Raw genomic sequence first — 25,981 nt, 5'->3', positions numbered from 1 at the left:
CCTCTTTTACCCAGTTTAAAGTCCTCATGAGCACCCTATTTAGACTTTCCATCCTGGCCTGTGCTTGGTTCAGGCAGAGTCTATCCCAACAGCACTGTTCCTTTCTGTCCAAATACTGATACCAGTGCCCACGAAATGGAACCAATTTTCCTGCATCACTCCTTTAGTCACATGTTTATTTCCCTCAGCTACTTATCACATTATCTGAGCTACGTGCAAATTGGCAATAATCCCTAGATTACAACCTTTGTGGTTCTATTTTTTAAATATTATTCCTGACAGTCCCCAGTTAGACCTCTTGTCTGTGTTATTGGTGCCAGTAGGTACCCCAATAGCTGGATTCTCCCCCTTCTTCCTGAGAGACTCTAGGCATTCTTCACCTTGGCAGCATTTAAAATGCATCTGGATAGAAACATGATTAGGAAGGTTTTGAGGTAGGTAACACATATGCAGGTCTCACGATTCTGCATCTGATCCCTTAATTATAGAATCCCCCACCACTGTCACTTTTCTTTGTGCTCCCCTGCTTGAATGGCTTCTTGGACCACGGTGGTCAGTTTAACTATGTTTCCTGCAGATTCTTTTCTATCCATATAAGGAGCAAGCACCTCATACGTATTGGACAAGGTCAAGAGCTGACACTCCTCCAATTTTGTGCTCAGGATCCCTGCCTCACTTATTGTCGCATCCTCCAGACCCTGACCAGTGGCCAAAGTTGAAATATTTAAGCTACAGGATGTGATTAACTGGAACCCAGCATCAAGTTAACTCTCCCCCTCCTGGATATGCCACAGTGTCTGAAGCTCTGATTTCAGCTCATCAGCAATGCTTAACATTCTTAAAGTCATAGAATCCTGTACAATATGCTAACAGACTCTTCAGTCCAACTCATTCGTGCTGACTGGATATTCTAAATTGATTTAGTCCCATTTATCAGCATTTGGCCCATATTCCTCAAAACCTTCCTATTCATGTTTCCATCCAGATGCCTTTTAAATGTAGCAATTGTACCAGCCTCCACCACTTCCTCTGGCAGCTCATTCAGAAGAAGTTAGAATTTTAGAAGTTTTAAATGGTCATTGGATAGACATATGGACGAAAATGGAATAGTGTAGGATAGATGGGCTTTGGATTGGTTTCACAGATCAGCACATCAACAAGGGCCAAAGGACCAGTACTGCACTGTAATGATCTATGCAATGTTCTATCTATCTATGTAATTTAGGACTCATTGATGATAGTGTATTTTTTCCCCATTCGGACTATTAGTTCAGTTGCTGTGGAATTGGAGCAAAATTTAGGTGGTAGTGTTGCTAGGGTAGATCTCCATCCAACATGACAAAAGTGTCTTAATTGAGGAAGATTTGATTGTCTGAATAAACATCACTTATGGAAAATTTGAGGGCCCCTGCTTTTTCTCTGCAGGGACCTTGTTAGCATTCTGCAATTTATTGACTCCCTGGAAACTATTCCAGAACTTGCAAAAGAGTTCCAGTAGTTAGAGACAGAGCTGTTTTCATTGCAAGAGTAATAAAGAAAGAAAATGGCAGTGAACATTTGTTTGGTTCACAGGCTCATTGTACAGATTTTACAAGTATATTCAGTGAAAGTAAACTGCTAGAAATTCACCACATCTGCCAGCATGGATGGAGTCACAGTTGTTGGAGGCTGAAACAACAGCTATCTTTATACCAAATTTCTTATGCCCTTCTTTACTATACATTTTGTTTAATGTTGTATTTGGCAGTGAGCACTTCCTACTTTACCCAACCAACTCCATGAAGCACCACAATGAACAGCAGCAGGTTATTGAATCTTGGGATATTGCAGCTTAGACTACATGTATTCTCTGCATCCTATAACTCGGAGTGAGCAGCATTTCTAGACAGAGTATAGGATCTTTGATAGGTTCATCTCTCTAAAACAAGAATCATGAGGTCAAACATAGTGCCCCAGTGTTTTTTTGCATTGAATATGGTAAGCTATCATTGTTACTTGGCATCTGAAATGAAAAGAAATGCCAGATTCAAGGTATTTTAGTGTATTTATCATATTTCCTCGTAACTTAGTGATGGCTTTCTTTGACTTTATCTGTGAGGTCAATTTTATTTCCATAAATTCTAATAGAAACAAGCTATTATTTCTATTTCTATTTCTCAACAGAGCGAACCAGATTTGGAAAAGGGCCTGGAGATGCGAAAATGGGTTCTATCTGGAATCCTAGCCAGTGAGGAAATATACTTGAATCATCTAGAGGCACTTTTATTGGTATGTATAAGAGTACACTATCTCTGTAGGACAAATCTCTTTACATTTCAAAGGATATAGTCCAATGAAAAATTGAGAAAAGGTTGGGTAAATTGAAGCACTGTACACAACAGACTATACAAGGCCAATTCGAAAGCAAGTTCTGGGCTTTCTGAACATTGCACTGGCTCTACTAATTCCATTTACCCAGTTGGAGGGATGTTGCATAGTAAAATAATTGACACATAATCATACACATTCAACCCTGAACAGAAACTATGGAAGTGGCAAACATGCAATAGATGTGATTTCTCCCTGGATTACTGCCCTGTTATTGAAGGTCCTGCCTTCTCAACCTTACTGCTTGACTGAGGTGTGGTGACCCTTATGTTAAACTCCACACGAGTTGTTTGTCTTTAATGAGGGAGCAGCCCTATGGTCCTCTGGAACTATGGCGACTTTACTTACTACCCATAGAACAAACAGCATAGAACTAAAACCATCTTCACTTGCAGGATTCATATCCTTCTATTCCCTCCTATTCATGTATTCGTCCAAGTTCTTCTAAAATGCTGCTATTTGTCTGCTTCCGCCACCACCTCTAGCTGTGTGCTCCAGAGTCACCACCCTTAGTGTGAAAAACATGCCTCACATCTCTTTTAAACCTCCCCCCCCCCCCTCCCCTTCCCGCCAAACCTTGAACCTGTGTCCCCTAGTAATTGACCCCTCCACCCTGGGGCAAAAACGTTATACTTTCCACTCTATCCATCCCATTCACAATCTTAGACATTTCTATCAGGTCACCCCCCTCAATGTCCTGCATTTCGGTGAATAGAAGCCTAGTTGATCCAACCTTTCTTCATAGCTAAAATTCCCTATACCAGGCAACATTTTCTGTACCCTCCCCAAAGCATTCATATCCTTCTGGTAGTGTGGTAACCAGAACTGTACACAATATTCCAAGTGTGGTCTAACTAAAGTTCTATAAAACTGCAGCATAACTTGTCCATCTTTATCCTCAATGCCCCTTCCAATGAAGGCAAGCATGCTATATAGGTCTTTTTTATTGCTATATAGGTCTTTTTTATTACCATATCTATCTGTGCTGGCACCTGCACTGATCTGTGGAGCTGCACACCCAGATCTGTCTGCATAGCAATACTCCTAAAGGTTCTGCCATTCACTGTATAATTTAGGCCTGTATTTGACCTTCCAAAAAGCATCACCTCTCATTTGTCTGGATGAAATTCCATCTGTCCTTTTTCTGCCCATGCCTGTAACTGATCCATATCCTCTGACAATACTCTTCACTATCTGCAACTCCTCTAATCTTTGTGTCATCCGCAAACTTATTAATTAGACAGGCTATGTTTTCCTCGAAATCATTTATGTAGACCATGGTCCCAGCACATTCCTATGGAGCATCATAGTCACAACTTTCCATTCTGAAAAGTATTCTTTCAATACTACTCTCTATCTCCTACAACTAAGCCAGATCTGTATCTATCTTGCCAGCACGTGCCTTATACCATGTGACTTTACCTTTTGTACCAGCCTGCCATGAGGGACCTTGTCAAAGGCTTTACTGAAGTCTACTTAGACAACATCAACTGCTTTTCCCTTATCAATCATCTTCATCGTCATCTCAAAAAACCTGATCAAGTTAGTGAGGCATAATCTCCCCTGCACAAAGCCATGCTGTCCATCGCTAATAAGGCCATTTGCTTCTAAATGCGTATAGATCTTGTCCCTGAGAATCTTTTCTAACAATTTCCCTACCACTGACATGAGGCTCACAGGCCTGTCATTTTCTGGGTTATCCCTACTCCTCTTCTTAAACAATGGGACAACATCGGCTATTCTCCACACCTCCTGGACCTCCAAAGAGGATACAGAGATGTTTATCAATTCTCCAGCAATTTATCCTCTTGCTTCCCTCAATCTTTTGGGATGGATCCCATCAGGACCTGGGGATTTATCTACCTTAATACTTTTGAGGATGCACAACACCTTTTTAATAACAACTTGACTTAGAAATTCGACATTCCCTTCCCTGAAATCATCCTCTACCATTTCCTTCTTGGTGAATACTGACACAAAGTATTTGTTTAGGACCTCACCTGTATCTTCTGGGTCCATAGATTCCCTCCTTTGTCTTTGAGTGCGTCCACCCTTTCCTTGCTACCCTCTTACTTTTAATATATGGGTCCACCCTTTCCTTGCTACCCTCTTACTTTTAATATATGTATAAAAATGTTTAGGATTCTCTTCAATACTATTCGCTAATGACTTTTCATGACCCCTTTTAGCCATTCTAATTTCTTGTTTAAGTTCTTTACTACTTTCCTTACGTACTTCAAGGGCTTCGTCAGTTTCCATCCTCCTACACCTTGCTTATTGCTTCCTTTTTCTTTTTGACCAAGGTCATAACAACCCTGATTATCCAAGGTTGACATAACTTGCTATACCTATCCTTCATTCTCACAAGAATATGGCTACTCCTGAACTCTTATGATCAGCTGTTTGAAATATTCCCGCATGTTTGATGTAGATTTACCCTCAAACAGCTGCCTCCATTCAAAATTCTCCAGTTCCTATCTAATATTGTTGTAGTACTCCTTCCCTTATTTTATTACCTTCACCTGAGGACTGCTGTTATCCCTATCCATGAGTATCTTAAAACTCTTGGTATTATGGTCACTTCTCCCAAAACGCTCTCCAACTGAAACTTCACTGACCTGGATGGGCTCATTTCCCAAAACAGGAACCCTCCTGAATGGTCCTTACAAATTCTGCCCCATCCAAGCCCCTAGCATGAAGTGAGTCCCAGTCAGTATAGGGTGATAATTAAGGGAACTTTTAAATTTAGAACTTAAAAAGTGGCGATATGGTGGCTCAGTGGTTAGCACTGCTGCCTCACAGTGCCAGGGACCCAGGTTCGATTCCAGCCTCTGGCGACTGTCTGTGTGGAGTTTGCATATTCTCCGCGTGGCTTTCCTCCAGGTGCTCCAGTTTCCCCCCTCAGTGCAAAGATGAGTAGGTTGGGTGGATTGGCCATGGTAAATTGCCTGTTTTATCCAAGGATGTGAAAGCTAGGTAGATTTGCCATGGGAAATGCACATTACAGGGATAGGAAAGGAGGAGTGGCTCTGGGTAGGTGCTCTTCGGAGGGTCAGTGTGCACTTGATGGGCGAAATTCCCTGCTTCCACACTATAGTGATTCTATGGTTCTAAGGCTGTGTCCTGTGGGGTTATGCACAGGTCAGTGTTGAAGTCCTTGCTCTTTTGTGGTTTATGTAAATGATTCAGACTCTAATGTAGGAAGATTGATTGATAAGTTCACAGATGATACAAAAATTGGTGTGTTGAATGGGGGTTGTCTTAGCCTGCAAGGGCTACAGTTCAAAGGGTGAAAGAAAAACTTGGACAGAGTAAGGCGTACAGATTACACTGCACAGAATGTGCTCTCCGCAAGATCAACATTAACAAGATCAGCATTATTTGAAGTTAGAGAGTCCATTCATCAGTCTAATAATGGCAGGGAAGAAGCTGTTCTTGAACCTGCTGGTCCACGTGTTCAAGCCTCTGTATCTTCTGCCTGATGGAAGAGGTTGTAGGAGAGCAATACCAGGGTGGGATGGGGTTTGTAATGATGTTGGCAGCCTTTCTGTGGCAACGAGACATGTAAGTGGAGTCCAGAGATGGGAGGTTGGCTTCTGTGATGGCCTGAGCTATGCACACAACCTTCTGTAGTTTCTTACGGTCCTGGGCAGAGCAGTTGCTATACAAGGCCGTTATGCACCAGGACAGTACGCTTTCTGTGGTGCATTTGTAAAAGTTGGTGAGGGTCCTTATGAACGTGCCAAATTCCTGAGCTGCCTGAGGAAGAAGAGGCATTGAAATACAGAATTTAAGAGCAGGGAAGTTATGGTGGAAAAGAGTAAAATATTCGTTATGCCACAATCTTATAGTATTAATGCAGTTCTGGAATCCACATTGTAGGAGGGATATGATAGCACTGGACAGGATTCATTGAAGATTTACCAGGATATTGCCTGGGTTGGAGAATTCTATGAAGAGAGATTAGACAACCCAGTTTGTTTTCCTGTGAGCAAAGGAGATTGAGAGGGGACGTGATGAAAATTTACAGAAGTATGAGAGGCACTGACAGGAAGAAATGTTTTCCTTTGAGAGAAGGATTGTGGACCAGGGTCAGAGATTTAAGATCAGGGGCAGAAGGTTTTGGGGAACTGTGACGAAAAGCTTTTTCACCCAGAGGATGGTGAGAATCTGGAGCTCACTGCCCATAAGGGTGGTCGATGCAGATGCACAAACACATTTAACAAGTATTTAGGTGATCACTTGAGATGTCAAGGCATACAAGGCCAAGTACTGTAAAAGGGCATTAGATTAGGTAAGTGGTTGCTTCTGATTGGTGTGGATGCAATGGGCTGAAAGGCCTTTTTCTGCGCTGTGGCTATCTATGGCTCTAAGATATCCAAAGCTGTTGAAATTGAATAGGAAAATATTGAAGGTCCTGTAACAGGCATTATTTTTAATGGACTGTGAGGCTGAACCCAGTGAGAGGAAAATAATTATGAAGTGATGACATAGATCAGGGAGTCAGGTGGGTGGGTATACCATAAAACTTCTAATTTAATGTGCAAGATATGGGAAAATGGTAGGTTTGGCACTGGGTAATGATGCTCATTTAATGAGCTGGTGCAGGCATGATGGACCTTCAGTGATTTTGTGATCTAAACAAAACAACTATTAAATCTGAAGTTGCCTAATTAAGACGGATGAAGAGAAATGTTTTCTTTCAGGTGGTGCTGAGTTTTTGGAGCACTGTTTCTTAAAAGGTGGTCAAGATAGACCCTTTGAATATTTTTAAAACTGAAGTAATTAGATTTTTGGTAAGGAAGGGGTGGAAAGTTTATTAGGGGTAGGTGGGAATATGGAATTATCAGATCAGCCATGATCTTATTGAATGGTGGAGTTGACTGAAGGAACCAAGTGGCCACCTTGTATGCCTAATTTGTATGTTTTGACCCTACATAGAAGACAATTCCATCTTTCAGCCTCAAACAAAATATTTTTGTATTTCTCAGTGAATAAGTTGACCCACATTTTAGGCAAGTCTTTTTAAGGCTGCAGGGACCAATTTTAATGTTGAAATCCACAGTATGTCGTGTACTAGGTTAACCAATTGGTATAAAAACTAAAGCAAATTCAATCATTTTTTATATAATTGCAAATAGTGTGGAGTTAATTAAATCTAGCTGATGTTAAAAGTAAAATAACAAAGTGCAGTCGCACTAAAGGGTTCTGAATATTGCAGAAAGTAAAATCTGAGCTATATTGATGAGGATAACAATAAAAATATTTTGGTTACTTTCCTATGAAATAAAGGGACTTCATCACAGGAGTAGTAGTTGTTTTGAGGTTATCTTTTCTATTATTCATTGAAATTGGCACAACATCCACGATCATTCAGTCACTTCACTACCAATACTCAGTAACAACACTGTATACTGTCTAAAGATGCATTGCAGAAATTTGCAAAAGATTTATTGTTGTCATACGTACTTAGGTACAGTGAAAAGTTTTGTTTTGTGTGCAGTGCTGGCTGATCATACCATACAAAGTGCCGAGGGTAATAGAACAAAGCTAAGAATACAACATTATAGCTGCAGAATCATAGTCATAGAGATACATAGCACACCCTTCAGTCAACTTGTCCATGCTGACCAGTTATCCTAAATTAATCTAGTCCCATTTGTTTGGCCCATATCTGTCTAAAACCTTCCTATTCATGTACCCATCCAGATGTGTTTTTAATGCTGTAATTGTACCAGCCTCCACCACTTCCTCTGGCAGCTCATTCCATACACACTCCGCCCACTTCCTGAAAAAAATGCCCCTTAGATCCCTTTTAAGTCTTTCCCCTTTCACCTTAAACCTACCCAGGGGAAAAAGACCATGGCTATTCACACTATCCATGCCCCTCATGATTTCCTGAACCCTTTCAAGTTTAACAGAATCTCTCCTATAATAAGGAGATCAGAATTGAACGCAGCATTTCAAAAGTGACCTTTAACTAATGTCCTGCACAGCTGCAACATGACCTCCCAATTCCTATACTTAGTGCACTGACTAATAAAGGCAAGCGTATCAAATGCCTTCTTCACTACCCTGTCGATCTGCGACTCCACTTTCAAGAACTGTGAACAAATACTCCAAGGTCCTTTTTGTTTAGCAAAATTTGCCAGGACCTTACCATTATGGGCGGCACGGTGGCACAGTGGTTAGCACTGCTGCCTCACAGCGCCAGGTTCAATTCCCGCCTCAGGCGACTGACTGTGTGGAGCTTGCACGTTCTCCCCGTGTCTGCGTGGGTTTCCTCCGGGTGCTCCGGTTTCCTCCCACAGTCCAAAGATGTGCAGGTCAGGTGAATTGGCCATGCTAAATTGCCCGTAGTGTTAGGTAAGGGGTAGATGTAGGGGTATGGGTGGGTTGCGCTTCGGCGGGGCGGTGTGGACTTGTTGGGCCGAAGGGCCTGTTTCCACACTGTAAGTAATCTAATCTAATCTAATCTAAAAGTGTATAAGTCCTGACCTGATTTGCCCTCCCAAAAAGTGCCACTTCACATTTATCTGAATGAAACTCTATCTGCCCATCTAATCAAAGTCCTGTTGTACTCTGAGGTAACCTTCTTCGCTGTTCACTACACTGCCAATTTTGGTGTTACCTGCAAATTTACTAACCATACCCTCTATATTCACATTCAAATTATTTATAGAAATGACAAAAAGCAGTGGATCAGGCACCGATCTCTGCCGCACACCACTGGTCACAGGCCTCCAGTCCAAATAGCCCTTCACCAGCACCCTTTGCCTCCTACCTTTGATTCGGTTCTGTATCCAAATAACTAGTTCTTCCTGTATGCCCTGTGATCTAACCTTGTTAACCAGTGTAGCATGTGGAATCTTGTAGAACACCTTACTGAAGTTCACTACTCTGTCTTTATCAATCCTCTTCATCACTTCTTCAAAAAAAAGCTCAAGTTAAAAAGATGCAATTTCCCATGCATAGAGTCATGTTGATTATCCCTAATCAGACCTTGCCTTTCCAAGTACATGTAAATCCTTTCTTCAGAATCCCCTCCAGCAAGTTACCCACCACTGATGTTAGTCTCACTGGTCTATAGTTCCCTGTCTTTTCCTTACCACTTCTCTAAAATAATGGCATCACGTTAGTTGACCTCCACTCTTCCGTCACCTTAACCATGGCTATCAGTGGACAAGGCACAAGGAGGTTGAGATCAGCATTATATTTAAAATTTGAAAGGTTCATTCAGAAGTTTAATAACAGTGAGGAAGAAGCTGTTTTGAATCTCTTTGTTTTTTTTAAACCCCCACACTACTGCCTAACTGCGGTAGTGCTTATTTTTTTCCCCAGCACCCATGGTGTTTGTGTGTGTACAGGTGTGAGACACAGTGAAAGACACAAAGTGCATGAATCTTTATTCAATTTCCACCACCAGGAAGATTGGAAAATACCCGGGTGGCCAGTGACAAGCAGTGCCCTTCACATCAAAGGACAATGCTGTGTGATCAAACAGTGAAGGGGAGGGCAGGGAGTAAATCACATTGGAGTTGGAGGGGGAAATAATGCACTCCACTCCCTGCGGCGCCCACCTCTCCCTGAACAACTCCAGGGTGTTGGTGGACACCGCGTGCTCCTTCTCCAAGGACACCCGGGCTCTAATGTAACCCAGGAAGAGGGGCAGGCAGTCGGCCCTAACGACCCCCTCCACGGCCCGCTGCCTGGACTTGTTGATGGCCAGTTTGGCCAGGCCCAGGAGCAGACCCACGAGGTCGTCTTCGGACCTGCCCTCCCTCCTCCGTACCGGGTGCCTGAAGATCAGGAACGTGGGATTGAAGTGCAACCAAAAGCAGAGGAGGAGGTTTTTAAGAAAATCAAAAAGGGAGTGCAAACGCCCACACCCAATATAAACTTGGTCTACGGACTCCACAGCGCCACAGAACAAGCAGTTGGGCTGGGAGTCCGTGAACCACCGCAATCTGCGGTTGCAGGGGACTGCTGCGTGCAGCACCCTCCACCCCAGATCCCCGAGAGAAAGTGGGAGGACTCCCATGTAGAGAGCCCTCCACTGGGGATCCCCACCGCCCGGTGGCAAATGGGCACGCCAAGGCGTGTCCGGACGGTGGATGAGGGAGAAGAGGTAGACAGTGTGCAGCAGCAGTCGATACAGGGCCTTCCTTTTTATATCCCTTAAGGGGACAAAATTAAAATTCAGGAGGCGGCTCAGGTTGTGGGGCACAGGCTCCCGCGGGAAGTACGAGACGTTGGGGCCAATGTGGAATTCCGTCCGGGCCGGGGTGAGCGCGGACGGGATCCCCCCGCACACCTGAGCGTCCTCCAACCGGTGCACTATGTCGGGTCCGAGCACCGCCGTTTTAAGGCGTCGGATGGCGGTGGCCACGTACCGGACATCTACCGCTGCCCTGCTAGCTATGTCCTGCGGCAGCGTCCAGCCCATGCCCCCGGCACCCAGCACGTCCCCGACCCTGGACACCCTCGCCGCCACGGCCCTCCCCTCCGACAGCCACTCGAACCCGCGAGTAAGGAGTTGCGGATTTCTGAGCAACGGCTCCCTGACGACAGCAGCTACTCCTGCCGGAGGGTAGGCGCGACGCGATTCAACCATGTTCCAGACAGTGATCAGGTCCTGGTAAAAGACAGGCGGTGTCTTGAGGGCGACCTCCAAATGAATCTCTTTGTATGTGTATCAAACTTATTTGTCTTCTGCCTGACTGAAGAGGGAGTAAGAGAGTATAACCAGGGTGGGAGGGGTCTTTAATTATGTTGGTTGCTTTCCCAGAGCAGTGGGAAGTATAGATGGGAGTCAGTGAGTGGAAGGCCGTTTGCGTGATGGACTGGGCTGTGTTCGTGATTCGCATGTAGTTTCTCGTGACCTTGGGAAGAGCATTTGCCAAACCACGCTGTGGTGCATCCAGATAGAATGCTTTCTATGGTGAACTTTAAAATTGATGAGTCCTTGTGGACATACTGAATTTCCTTAGCCTCCTGAGGAAGTAGAGATGTTTTCTTTAACATTGTGTCAACATGAATGGACCAGGTCAGATTGTTGGTGGTGATCATTCCCAGGAACATAATGCTGTTGACTATCTCCACCTCAGCACCATTGATACCGACAGGGGTGTGCCTTAGACAATAACTTCCAAACTAACAACCACTTCCATCTAGAAAGGTAAGTACGGCGGATGTATGGGAACACCATCACCTGCAAGTTCCCCTCCAACCACCTCACCACTCTGACTTGGAAACATTTTGGCATTCCTTCAGTGCTGCTGGCTTTATATACTGGAATTCCCTCCATAACGGCATTGTGGGCCTGTCTGCAACACAACAGTTCAAGAGGTAGTTAATCACCGTCTTCTCGAGGGCAAGTTGAGACAGGCAATAAATGCTGGTCCAACCTAGCACACCCACATCTCACGTGTGAGTAACAAAATAAATCATGTCATGTAGGCACCTCTGGCTCAGTCAACATTTATTGACCATTCCTAGCCCAGAAGGCAGTTAAAAGTCTCGTTTCACATGTCTGGATTCACATTGAGACTCATTCTGGGGTTGGTGGGACCTCTACAAACAGGATGATCTACACCTGAGAGAAAATGAGGACTGCACATGCTGGAGATCAGAGCTGAAAAATGTGTTGCTGGAAAAGTGCAGCAGGTGAGGCAGCATCCAAGGAGCAGGAGAATCGACGTTTCGGGCATAAGCCCTTCTTCAGGAATCTTCAGTTTACACCTGAACCAAAGGGGTACCTGGGGTGTGAAATTTGCTAATGCTCTTTGGGAGGGTCTAAACTAATTCAGCAAGGGGTTGGGAAACTACATTGTACAGTACCCAGGAGGTTGAGAGTAGTGAGGGCAGAAATAAGGTTTCAAGTTTGCAAGAGGACACCAACAGGTTGGTACCTGGGACTTTGATGTGGCCATTTCGGAGGTGTGGCATTGTTAGTCAAGGACAGTATTACGGTGGCAGAAAGGACATTTGAGGACTTGTCTACTGAGGTAGTATGGGCTTAGGTTAGAAGCAGGAAAGGAGAGGTCACCATGTAGGCTTCTGAATTGTTCCAAAGATGTAGAGGAAAGGATAGCAAAGATGGTTCTGGATAGGAGTGAGAGTAACAGGGTAGTTGTTATGGGCGCTTTAACTTTCCACATATTGACAGGGAATACTATATTTCGAGTACTTTAGATGGGTCAGTTTTTGTCCAGTGTGTGCAGGAGAGTTTTCTGACATAGTGTGTAGACAGGTCAACAAGGGGCCAGGCCACATTGCATTTGGAACTGGGTAATGAACCTGGCCAGGTGTTAGATTTGGAGGTAGGTGAGCATTTTGGTGACAGTGACCACACTTCAGGTATGTTTTCTTTAGCGAGGGAAAGGGATAGGTATATACTACAGGGCAAGTTTTATGGCTGGGGGAAAGGCAATAATGATGCGATTAGGCAAGATTTAGGAATTGGAGGATGGGGAAGAAAACTGCAAGGGATGGGCACAATTGAAATGTGGAGCTTATTTAAGGAACAGTTACTGCGTGTCCTTGATAAGTAGGTATCTGTCGACTAGGCAGGGAGGAAGTGGTTGAGTGAGGGAGCCATGGTTTACTAAAGAAGTTGAATTTCTTGTCAAAAAGGAAGAAGACGACTTATATTAGAATGAGACGTGTAGGCTCAGTTAGGACGCTTGAGAGTTACAAAGAGAACTAAGAAGAGCCAAGAGGGGACATGAGAAATTGTTGACAGATAGGATCAAGGAAAACCCTAAAGCTTTCTACAGATATATCAGGAATAAAAATATGATGAGAGTAAGATTAGGGTCAATCAAGGATAGTAGTGGGTGGAATCCAATGAGATAGGGGAAGCACGAAATGAGAGTGCAGCTTTGCTCACTGAGCTGTAGGTTTGATATCCAGACGTTTCATTACCTGGCTAGGTAACATCATCAGTGGCGACCTCCAAGTGAAGCGAAGCTGTTGTCTCCTGCTTTCTATTTATATGTTTGTCCTGGCTGGGGTTCCTGGGGTTTGTGGTGATGTCATTTCCTGTTCGTTTTCTGAGGGGTTGATAGATGGTATCTAGATCTATGTGTTTGTTTATGGCGCTGTGGTTGGAGTGCCAGGCCTCTAGGAATTCTCTGGCATGTTTTTACTTAGCCTGTCCCAGGATAGATGTGTTATCCCAGTCGAATTGGTGGTTTTTTTCATCCGTGTGTAGGGCTACGAGGATTATTTTGGATATCCAATCTAGCAAGATATTCTTCCTTTTACAGAACGTAAGAATATTGATATGTTTTTTCTTATGCGTGTCTGCAGGAAATACAATGGGTAGGCCCAAAAGGAGAGAAATAGGGTCCTTCTCCATCCCTACACCTAAACTCCTCTCCATGGCACCCACCACAGCGCTCCAATATGTTTGAAGCCTGTCACAAGACCAAAGACAATGGGTAAGAGTGCCCGTGCAGACCTTGCACTTCGGACATGCTGAAGATACACCTGGTTTAAATTTTGACAAACGGTCTGGGGCTAAGTGGACCCTGTGGAGAATCTTCAACTGTAAAGCATGGGTCCTATTGCAAATTGATATCTTCCTTGCATTCTCCCAAATATCCTCCCATGCCTCTGAAGAAACTTCAACACCCATCTTTCCCACATCTTGCAGAGTCGATCAGACTCATCTGTGGTGGCACCCCCCACTTGGTGATATAAAATACTGACAGAGTGTGTACTCTTAGCCCTTAGTACTTCTCTTTCTATGTCAGATTTGTAGGGATCAGTCAAAAGTGTGGTCTTTTTTCGAATAAAATCCTGAACTTGAAAAAAACGAAAGATGTCTCTACTAGGTAACTTGTACTTCTGTACTAACTGATCGAAGGACATCATTACATCTCCCTCAAATAAATCACCCATGCAAGATATACTCCTAGCTGCCCAATGTTTAAATCCTGAATCTATCATACCCGGTTGAAAACTCGGCATACCCACTAAAGGTGTAAACAAAGATGTTTTGCCAATATTACCTTCCCTCTGACGAATTGCCCTCCATGCTTTAACAGTATTGATGACTATTGGGTTATGGCAATATTCCCTAACTGTCATCACCTTGTCCAAAAACAGCAAACTGGTAAGGGGGCACCTTGCCTGGGAGACTTCGATATCTAGCCATATTGAAAGATAGTCCCCATAAACCCAATCACTCACATAGGTCAAAAGCAAGGTTAATTGGTAATTTTTAATGTCCGGAAGGTCTACCCCCCCAATCTGTGAGGCAACTGCAGGTTGGCTAATTTAATGAGGGGCCGTTTACAGTGCCAGATAAAGGAGCTGAACCAACTGTTCAGTCTCCTGAGTGTTTGTTTATTGAAAATCAAGGGGAGCATCCATATTGGGTATAGCAAACTAGGGAGAATATTCATCTTAATAAGCGCTATCCGACCCAACCACGATACTGGAAGTGCCTCCCAGCTTTGGAGATCTTGTTTAATTTTTTCAAATATTTGAGTAAAATTGTCTTTGAACAGCCAATCCAGAACTGGAGTAATGAACTGGAATATGCCCAAATACACAAAACCCCCCCTGTGACCACCTAAATGAGAATCTATAGTCACTATCAAGAGCCAACTCTTTTGTAAGACCACCCATAGGCATAGCCTCTGATTTAGCAGAATCAATCTTCTACCCTGAAAAAGTGACAAACGCGTATCAGGCAAGGCACTGAAACTGCTGGATTTGTCAAAATTAGAACATTGTCTGCATACAGCGAGATCTTATGTAATTTTGACCCCACTTCTGGAGCTGATATATTGAGATCCCCACGAATGGCCTCTGCCAACGGTTCAATCACCTACGTAAAAAGTAATGGTGAAAGGGGACAGCCCTGCCGGCTGCCCCTAGAAATATTAAATTGCTTGGTCGTACCCCGTTGGTAATGACCGGTCTAGAGTATAGAAAAAGTACGGCCACTCAACTCGGTCAAATGCCTTCTCTGCATCTAAAGAAATCACCACTCCCTGTATTGACTGCTGTTGGCATGCTTGAATTATGTTAAGCAGCCTCCTTAAATTATTGGAGGACCTGCGACCCTTTATGAAGCCCGTCTGATCCTCTTTAATAATAGAGGGTAACACAGTCTCCACCCTTAACGCGAGAGCCTTAGAGAGGATCTTACAGTCCACATTTAAGAGCGAGATGGGCCTGTACGAAGCACAGTCTTCAGGATCCTTCCCTTTTTTAAGGATAAGTGAAATATTGGCACCTCTCAGAGGTGGTGGGAGACAATCATGACTGTATGAATCATTAAACATATTCAGCATTGGGCCTGACAGTATACTTATACATTCCTTATAGAATTCACTGGGAAGTCCGTCAGGACCGGGCGCCTTTCCACTCTGAAGCTGCCTCACAGCTTCCAGCACTTCTTGCTCTGATAATGGGGCATTGAGAAAGGACTGTTGTTCGGGAGTCACACCAGGGAGGTTCAGACTCCTAAAAAAGGATTCCATTTTGGCCTGCCCCTCCTCACAATTCTCAGACTGATATAACTGAGAGTAGAATCTCTGGAACGCCACATTAATCTTTTTAGAATCATGTGTTAGGTTCCCAGACCCTTCCCTAATCGCTGTAATGGTTTGTGGGCACTTCTCTTTCTGGCAAGGTATGCTAAGTATTTGCCTGTCTTGTCACCATGCTCGTATAACCTTTGCTTTGCAAAAGCCAGTCCTTCTTTGCTGTTTGCGTGAGCATGGAATTTAGTGCAGACCGCAGTGCCATAATCCTCTGTAGTTTGACCAATGAGGGTCTATCAAAATAGGCCTTCTCGGCTGCCTTCAACCGTTCTTCAAGGAGACGTTGCTGCTCACCTTTCTGCCGCTTCCTACTGGTGGAATATGAAATAACTAACCCCCTGGCATAAGCTTTGGCAATTTCCCAGAGAACAGATGAGCTATCAACCGAGCCTATGTTGATGTCTAGGAATGCCCAAAATTCCCTAGAGAAGTACTCCACAAACTTACTGTCCATGAGAATAAAGGAGTCCATTTGCCAGTACCTTGAATCCACTGTAACATCCTTAATCTTAACCATGAGGTACACTGAAGCATGATCAGAGATGGCAATATTACCAATCGTACAGAATGCCACCAGATCCAGGGTTGCCGCAGGGGTCAGAAAAAAAATCAATCCTCGTGTGACATCTATGCAGATTGGAGAAAAATGTGAAATCCCTACCTGTAGGGTGGAGACACCTCCAGAAGTCCACCAACCCTAATTCCCCACACAAACACAATAACTGTTTAGTTTGTGCAGAGGGTATCGAGAGACCTTTAGGCAACCTGTCTACTGTGAGGTCCATGAGGCAGTTAAAATCTCCCCCTATAATGATGTGCCGAGACTTGAGACTTATCAGTTTTGAAAAAGCATCTACCAAGAATTTAAGAGGATGAGCTGAGGGACAAAAAACATTTAAAATGCCATATTCTTCCCCATTTATCAAGGCTTTAAGAATTACAAACCTCCCGTATGTGTCTTTAACACATTCCAACAATTTAAATGAGAGATTTTTCCTAACCAATGTAGCCACTCCCCTACTTCTTGTATTAAATGATGAAAAATAAACTTGGTCAAAGCCATTCTGCTGTAATTTCAGATGCTCCTTGTCATCCAAATGTGTCTCCTGTAACAAAGCAATATCCACCTTCTCCTTTCTAAGACTCAAGAGTACCTTCTTCCTCTTACAAGTGAGTGACTTCCCTTGATATTCCAGATACACCATTTAATCCAATCATTAGCTGTAATCTCCTGCAATTACATTTAAATTCCAGAGAGGAGGAACCCGAAACACAAATTGCTGAGCCTTGGTGTCGCATGGTCCACCAAATATAAAAACTACATGAAATAAAGCCACTACATTTAACAAACATACAAAATTATTAAAAATAAAAAACAACAAAAACCAGAAAACAAGCCAACATATAAAGTACCAATAGCGCTGAGTAGGGGAACTCACCCCCTGCCCAGAGGGGGCATCTACTCGTCCTGAACTGCCCATAAATAGGCATCGAACCGTCTCAATCACCTTCATTTCTCCCAGCTAGAGTCGCATTGCAAGCACAAGCTAAAAAGAATAAACACCCCATAGAATATCAATATGGATAAAAAAAATTATTTTATATTAAAAAAAGGGGGAATAAATACCCCACCCATCCTTTGGTATGTCCTAACTTAGAAATTTAAAATGTACATCTTAACCACTGCCAGACATAGTTTGAACCAAATTATTATCAATAGAGGGGAAAAAAAGGGGAAAAACAAAGCTCCAACCAGATTTCCTCCATTTCTTTTACAGAATAATAGACGCATACCCAAGCAACAATATTTATACATACTACAATTGTTTAAATTAGGTTAGTTTGTCCACAAAGTCTCTTGCCTTCTCCAATGTGTCAAAGAGATGCATGGATCCATCTAAGGTGATCCGAAGCACTGCCGGATATCTCAGGGAGTACTAAATCCCAAGCTCCTTCAGTCTTCTCTTGACACCATCATACGATTTTTGTTTCTGGATCACTGCCGCTGAAAAGTCCTGGAAAAACATGATCTTAGACCCCTCGTAAATTAGGGCCTTTGGATCCTTCCCCTGGAGTCTGGAAGCCTCCATGACTCTCTCTTTATCCCAGTAATGATGGAACTGCACCAGGAAAGGACGAGGGCATTGACCCAGACCTGACCTCTGCGCTCTGACCTGGTGAGCCCTCTCTATCTTCAAATCTCTCATGTCAGTCTCCATGTCATGGAATTTTGGAAGCCAATCTTCAACAAATTCCGCAGGCTGTTCACCTTCCTTACCCTCAGGCAAACTGATGATACGAATGTTTTTTCTCCTGCCCCTGTTTTCAAGATAATCCACTTAGTCACGCAAATTACGAACCTGCGTCTTCAGGGCTTGGATCTCATCCTTGAATGAACTGGCATCAGCTTCCACCACTGTGCTCCACCTCATCCATCCTCTTCTCCAGGTCTCCCTGCTGCTGCTCATGCTTCTGCAGCATGAGAGAGACAGCTTCTCTTCAATCTGTTTCCCCAGCATCTCATGAGATTTCGAGAGCTGGTTCACCAGGGCCTGGAGAGTAATCTGCTCCAAGGCTGCTGCAGACTGAGCTGCAGACCCGGCCTCAGATGCTCCTCCTCCCTTTTTAGGCATTTCTGGACAGCTGAAAATACAGATAAGTCAATTTTTAAATGTTTCTTGGGGCTCCACAATCTTTCCAAAGCCCCAAGAAATCCTGATGACCTGGGTTGGGCAGGTTAAAGGACCGTCTTGGTCCTGCTGCAATACGAAGCTCTGCAGTATGATCTTCTCAGATTGCCGCCATCTTAGATCCCCAATCTTTACTATTGATACTTGTTCATTGTAACGGTCACCCAATTAATATGTATGTTACCTTATCTGGATGCTCCTCTCTGTAAAATAACTATATACTTCATTGAGAAACTGCTGTTCCAGAGAAGGCAGGGAACTCAAGTCCCTGTGCACGTCGGTGATTGTTCTCTCTCTGGAATAAAGATGAAGGAGGTAAAACTATACTGTGTCTCTGAGCATTTTGCTTCGACTGGGGAGTGGGGTGGGGGATAGGGGAGGAATGGGACGACAGTGGGTTGAGAGGTGGTGAATGGAGTTTCATGCAGAAAAGTGTGAGGATCATCAGGAATAAAGAGTACTGGGCTAATGGTAAGATCCTTCGTCGTGTAGATGAACAGATCTTGTCTATTTACATAGATCCCTGAAAGTTCCCACCCACGTTGATAGGGTTGCTAAGACGACATACGCTGTGTTAGCTTTTATTGGTAGAGGGATTGAGTTTTGGAGCCAAGAGGTCATGCTGTGGATGTACAGAACTCTGTTGCAGCCGCACGTGGGTATTGTGTACCGTTCTGTTCACCGTATTATAGGAAGGATGTGGAAGTGTTGGAATGAGTTCAGAGTAGACTTACTAGGATGTTGCCTGGTATGGCGGGTAGGTCTTATGAGGAAAGGCTGAGGGACTTGAGACTATTTTCACTACAGAAAAGAAGGTTGAGAGGTGACTTAATTTAAGACATTTAAGATAATCAGAAGGTTAGATAGAGTGCTCAGTGAGAGCCTTTTTCCTTGGATGGTGATGATGAACTTGAGGGGACACAGCTTTAAATTGAGGGGTAATGGATATGGGACAGATGTCAGAGGTAGAACATAGAACATTACAGGGCATTACAGGCCCTTTGGCCCTCGATGTTGCGCCGCCCTGTCTTACTAAGCCCATCCCACCTACACTATTCCATGTATGTCCATATATCTGTCCAATGATGACTTAAATGCACTTAAAGTTGGCGAATCTACTACTGTTGCAGGCAAAGCATTCCATACCCTTACTACTCTCTGAGTAAAGAAACTACCTCTGACATCTATCTTATACCTATCTCCCCTCACTTTAAAGTTGTGTCCCCTCATGTTTGCTGTCCCCATACTTGGAAAAAGGCTCTCCCTGTCCCTCTACCTAACCCTCTGATTAACTTGTATGTCTCTATTAAGTCATCTCTCAACTTTTTCTCTCTAACGAGAACAGCCTCAAGGCCTTCAGCCTTTCCTCATAAGACATTTCTTCCATACCAGGCAACATCCTAGTAAATCTCCTCTGCACCCTTTCCAAAGCTTCCACAATCCTCCTTATACTGTGGTGACCAGAACTGTACACAATACTCCAAGTGTGGCCGTACCAGAGCTTTGTACAGCTGCAGCATAACTTCCTGGTTCCGGAACTCAATCCCTCTATTAATAAAGGCCAAAACACTGTATGCCTTCTTAACAACCCTAGTTAAGACTTGTCAGCTTTCAGGGCATTTAAATGGTCATTGCATAAACATACAGATGAAAATGGAATAGTGTAGATTCGTTGCGTTTCAGATTGGTTTCACAGTTTGACTCAACATCGTGGGCTGAAGGGCCTGTATTGCGCTGTTATGTTGTATGTAGGCCAGACTAGATAAGAATAACAAATTGCCTTCTGTAAAGGCCATCATTAAACGGATGGGTTTTTATGACAATTGACAATGACTACATGATGGTCATTAGGTTCCAGGTTTTAATTGAACTCAAATTTCTCTATCTGCCATGGTGACATTCTGATCATGCCCCTTCAGCATTAGCCCTTGCTCCAATTTACTAATCTGGTGACATTACCATTATGGCAGTGCCTCCTTCCCTGGTGATTAAATTCTACCTTTTTTAGCTTGAGTAGCAGCCTGTGTCACAATGTACATCCTCGCATTATCTCCACAAGACACGAGTCAAACCTTAACAATATGAGTAAGCCATTTAACCAAAAAAAAGCAATCAGAAACAAAAACAGAAAATGCTGGAAAAAACTCAGGTCTGGCAGCATATGTAGAGAGCAAGCAGAGTTCATTTTTCAGGTCCTTTGACCCTTCTACAGAATGGCCTTTTGATTCTACTCTGTATGTGATGATAGAGATGCTGAATCAACACTTTGCCTCAGTTTTCATGGTGGAGACCAATAGTGCGATTTCTGTTGGAAAAGGCAAGTCAGAGGCAAAAATAAGATGGAACATAGAAGAATCAACATCGATAGAGGAAAAACTACTAGGCAAATTGAGATTGAGGACAGACAAGTCACCTGGGTGTGATAGCTTATGTCCTAGGGTGTTAATGGAAGTGGCAGCAGAGATAATAGATCCATTGGTTACAATATTCCTAAATTCCCTCGACCCAGGAAAGGTTCCAGTGGATTGGGAAATGGCTAATATAATGCCATATTCCAAAAGGGGGGGGGGAGCTCAAACTGTGGGAAATTACTGACCAGTTAGTTTAACATCTGTTGGGAATGTTTTGGAATCAGTTATCAATAAAGCAATATCAGGACATTTGGAAAGTCAAAACACTATCCATCAGAGTCAGCATGGCTTTATGAAGGGAAAATCATTTTGACTGATTTGCTAGAGTTCTTTGAAGAAGTAACAAGCAAAGTAGATAATTGAGGATAATGTAGATGTAATTTATCTAGACTTCTGGAAAGCATTTGATAAGATGCCAAACAAAAGGTTAATTCGCAAGGTTGGATCATATGGGATTAGAGGTAATTTATTAGTCTGGATAAATGACTGACTGACTGGCTGATGGACAGAGACAGAGAATCAGGATAAATGGATTTTTATCTGGATGGCAAGATGTAACTAGTGGGGTGCCACAGGGTTCGGTCCTTGGACCCCAGTTATTCACAACCTACACTAACAACTTTGACACAGGGATAGAAGGCTCTATTGCCAAATTTGCGGACAACACAAAAAATTGGTGGGATGGTAAATTGCAATGAAGAAATAACCTTTTAAATGGATATGGATAGATTAGGAGAGTGGGCCAAAATGTTGTTCATTGTGGATACGTGCGAGGTCATGCATTTGGTCGATTAAACTGGGAAGGCGACCTATTACCTTGGGGAGAGACTTGAAGGTGCTCCGGTGCAGAGGGATCGAGGTGTACTTGTTCATGAATCCCAGTAAACTAGCATGTAGGTACAGCAACTAATAAAGAAAGTGAATAGAATGTTGGCTTTTATAGCAAAGAGAATAGAATGTAAAGGTAAGGAAGTATTACTGCAACTGTACAAGGTATTGGTGAGACTGCACGTGGAGTATTGTTTCCAGTTTTCTTCCCTTTATTTGAGGAAAGATTAGAGGCCGTTCAGAGGAGGTTCACTAGATCGATCCCAGAGATTAGGGGTTTGTCTTATGAAGCGAGGTTGAACAGTTTCGTTCTATATGCTCTGGAATTTAGAAGAATGAGGGAAGATCAAATTGAGGTATTCAAGATGATAAAAGGTGTAGATAAAATAGACGTGGAGCGGATGCTTCCTCTTGTGGGCATTCTAGGATGAGAGGTCATAGTCTTAGGGTAAGGAGTAGCAAATTTAAAACAGAGTTGAGGAGAAACTACTTCTCCCAAAGGGTTGTGAATCTGTGGAATTTGCTGCCTCGAGGTGCTGGGACAGTCAGTAAATTTAAGGAGGGGTTAATCAGATTTTTAATTAGTAATAGGTTGAAGACCTATGAGAGAAGGCAGGAAAATGGAGGTGAGGAGCAGACTTGATGAGCTGAATGGCTTAATTCTGCTCCGCTGTCTTATGAACTTATGATGCTTTTCTTCTGCTCCCCCCAACACTTGACTCCCTTGTTTATCAAATATCTATCCAACTTAGCCATAAATAAATTCAACGATCCAGCCTCAACTGTAGCCTAAAAAAGAAAATTCTACCAATTAATAACCCTGGAAGATTTTCTTTATCTCTGTTTGTGGAACCATTAGAGATTGTTGAAAAAACATATCTTCGCTAATGTCCTTTAGGTAAGGAAATCTGCTGACCAGTCCCACAACAATGTGGTTGGCTCTTAGAATGCTCTCTGCAATGGCCTAGAATTGCCATTCATTGTATTGCAATGTCTAAGGAAAACACTGAAACGGGCAAACGATTTGGCATTGTCTAAGACACTTAAAACAAGAATGGAAAGCTGTTGACCCTGCACAGTCTTCCTTGCTAGGATCTGAAGCCTTTTAACTATATTGAGAGAGTTGGCCCACAGACCAGTTGCATAACAGCCTGACTTTGACTGCAAGGTATGATTCCGTGAGCATGACAGTGTTCCAGACGTCCCTATTGCCATCTGTGGTTAAGTCCTACCGCAGAACACACCTGTCAAGGTGGAGACACAGTGTTTAGAAGTTGGGATGGAGTTGCCCTCAGAATCTTCAGTTGTCTGTGGGTGCCATGAAGTCTCATGACATTAACTTAAACACAAGCAACAAATCTGCTGTTCATTACTACCTACTTACACTTCACCCTACCAATTGGGAGAAGCACTGAGGATGGCAGGGATACAGAATGTGCTCTGGGTGGGGAACATCAATATTCAGTACCAAGAGTGGATTGGTAGTACCATTATAGAAGGAATTGACCACATTCTAAAGGACATAGCTGCAAGATTGTGTGTGCAGTAGATGGTGAAGAAGCTAATAAAATGGAAATACCAATTTGGCCTCATCCTTATTAATCAACCTGTTACTAATACATCTGTCTGTAACAGTATTTGTAGAAATGACCATTGAAGATACCCTTCACTTATGATTTCCCCCTAATTATTTTTCCACTGCGCAGATCTCTGAGGATTGTGTACGACAGCATCTTATACATGCAGAAGCTGATTGGTATGCATGAGATATCCTAGTGGCCACACAACTTAGAGGAAATGTTGCAGTAAATAAGAGAGATTTTGCACAGACCTAGTACCTCAGTATTGGGTAATAGTGATGTTCTGTGAGCCATTAGCAGCAGAATTGTATTCAATAGCAATCTGTAACCTTGTCGCCTGGCATATCCCTCACTCTACTGCAACTATCAGGCCATGGAACTAACCTAGTTTAATGAAGAGTGCAGGAGGATTTGTCAGTCATAGCACCATGTATACCTAAAAATGAAGTGTCAACCTGGTGAATCTGCAGAGCAGGACTATTTGCATGTCATACATTGGAGGCAGCATGCAGTAGACATGATAAAATCCCACAACCAGTGGATCAGATCCAAGCTCTGCAGTTCTACTTTATCAGTTATGGGGATATATGTTAAACAGCTCACTGGAGGAAGCTCAACAAAAATCATGCTCGTCAATGTTGCGGAACCCCATTTCATCAGTGCAAAAGGCCAGGCTGACTTTCAGCCAGAGGTTCTGTGTGGATGATCCATCTTGGGCTACTTCTGAAGTCTACAGCATCACAAATGCCAGCTTTCGGGTGATTCACTTCACTTCCATGTGATATCGCATGGCTAAAAGTATTGGATATTTCAAATGCAATGGCCCTAACAGCATTCTGGCTCTAATACAAGACTTGTAAGACTGCAGCCAGTGTTAGTTGCTTGAGGAACTCTTGGTCAGCATTGATGAGCTAGAGTTCAAGCTGCAAACTCCATTGCTACACTGCAGGAAGGGGGATGCTGTGTTTCAGGAGGCAGTCACACCCTTAGATTAACTATCTCGAATTTGGTCAGTGGTCAGGGACAGGAAGGTGTGATTGAGTGAGGCAGGCAGAGGGATCCAGGGGGTAGTGCTGCAGAAATCTCAGCTCTTGGCATTGTCTAACAGGTTTGAGATTCTTGCTTACTGTGTGGACGAGTTCGGGGGCCTTAAGGATGACCAACCTGACCATAGTCATTCAAGGGGGCGGAGGTGCAAGAGAGAAATGTAGTTGTAATCAGCTTTAGCGTAGTCACAGGAATGGGCACTGTTCTTGGTGGCCATGATCGAGAATCCCGAAGGCTAAATTGCGAGTCCGTTGCCCCGATTCAGGACATCTCATCTGGGCCACAGAGGTACATAGATTGAGAGGATAAGGATCCAGTTGTCATGGTCCATGTAGGCATCACGCAGAGTAGAAGGAGGAAAAAGGTTTTGCTGAAGGAGTATAAACAACTAGGGGCTAAATTGAAAGCAGAACGAAAAAGATAATATCTAGATTGCTACCTGAGCCACAAGCTAATTAGCACAGGGTCAACAAGATTAAAGAGGTAAAGATGTGCCTCAAAGATTAGTATGGGAGAAGTGTGAGGAACTCTTAGTCAGCATTGATGAGCTAGAGTCCAACTTCGAATCCCATTACTATGAAGCAGGAAGGAGGAATACATGGGACATCGACACTAGTACTGCAGAAGAAGGGAGCACGTGTGGCGTTTATGCATTCTCCCCGTATCTGTGTGGGTTTCCGCCGGGTGGTGAATTGGCCAAACTAAATTGCCCGTAGTGTTCAGGCATGTGTGGGTTAGATGCATTAGTCAGGGTTAAATATAGGGTAGGGGGAATGGGTCTCGGTGAATTACTCTTCAGAGATGTGGACTTGTTGGGCTAACCTGTTTCCACGCTGTGAGATTCTATGCTTCTATGAAAGTAGGTATATTGTTTTGAATACTGTTGTGGGAGATGGCCCAGCAGGAGAAGGCAGCAGTTCATGGCACCATAGCTGGCTCTGCTGTTCAGAAGCATGGGAAAAAGAGTGGAAGGGCTATAGTCATAGGGGGTTCAATTGTAAGGTGAGTAGATAGGTGTTTCTGTGGTCGTAAATGAGACTCCCGAATGGTATGTTGTCTTCCAGGTGCATGGCTCAGGGATCTCTTGGATTGACTGCAGAAAATTCTCAATGGGGAGGGTGAACAGCCAGTTGTCGTGGTGCATGTAGGATGTTTTTTAACGATAAGAATTTAGGAAGTTAGGAAACAAGTTAAAAAGTAGGACATCAGAGATAGTAATCTCAGGGTTGCTACCAGTGCCACATGCTAGTCAGAGTAGGAATGATAGAATAATCAAGATGAATGCATGGCTTGAGAGATGGTGCAGGAGGGAGTGGTTCAGATTTTTGGGACATTGAGACTGGTTCTGGGGAGGTGGGACTGTTATAAAGTGGATGGTCTACACCTGGGCCAGACTGGAACCAATGTTCTTGGGAGTGCTTTTGCTAACGCTATCGGGGAGTGTTTAAATTAATGTGGCAGAGGGATGGGAACCAAATGAGGAGATTGGTGGACAG

The 25,981-nt window shown here is 43.5% G+C and overlaps 1 protein-coding gene across 2 annotated transcripts in view; it reads left to right on the top strand.

The window, feature by feature from the left end:
* Positions 1–25,981, top strand: part of LOC140487770 (breakpoint cluster region protein) — a 457,801-nt gene that overhangs the window by 150,778 nt on the left and 281,042 nt on the right. For both annotated transcript variants that reach the window (XM_072587008.1, XM_072587009.1), the window contains exon 3: positions 2,164–2,268. In XM_072587008.1, coding sequence (XP_072443109.1) covers positions 2,164–2,268 — 105 coding nt within the window. The remainder of the gene's footprint in view (positions 1–2,163; positions 2,269–25,981) is intronic.

The sequence above is a fragment of the Chiloscyllium punctatum genome, chromosome 17 (genome assembly GCF_047496795.1).
Source record: "Chiloscyllium punctatum isolate Juve2018m chromosome 17, sChiPun1.3, whole genome shotgun sequence".
Taxonomy (NCBI): Eukaryota; Metazoa; Chordata; class Chondrichthyes; order Orectolobiformes; family Hemiscylliidae; genus Chiloscyllium; species Chiloscyllium punctatum.
This window is presented reverse-complemented; position numbering and strand designations above follow the sequence as displayed.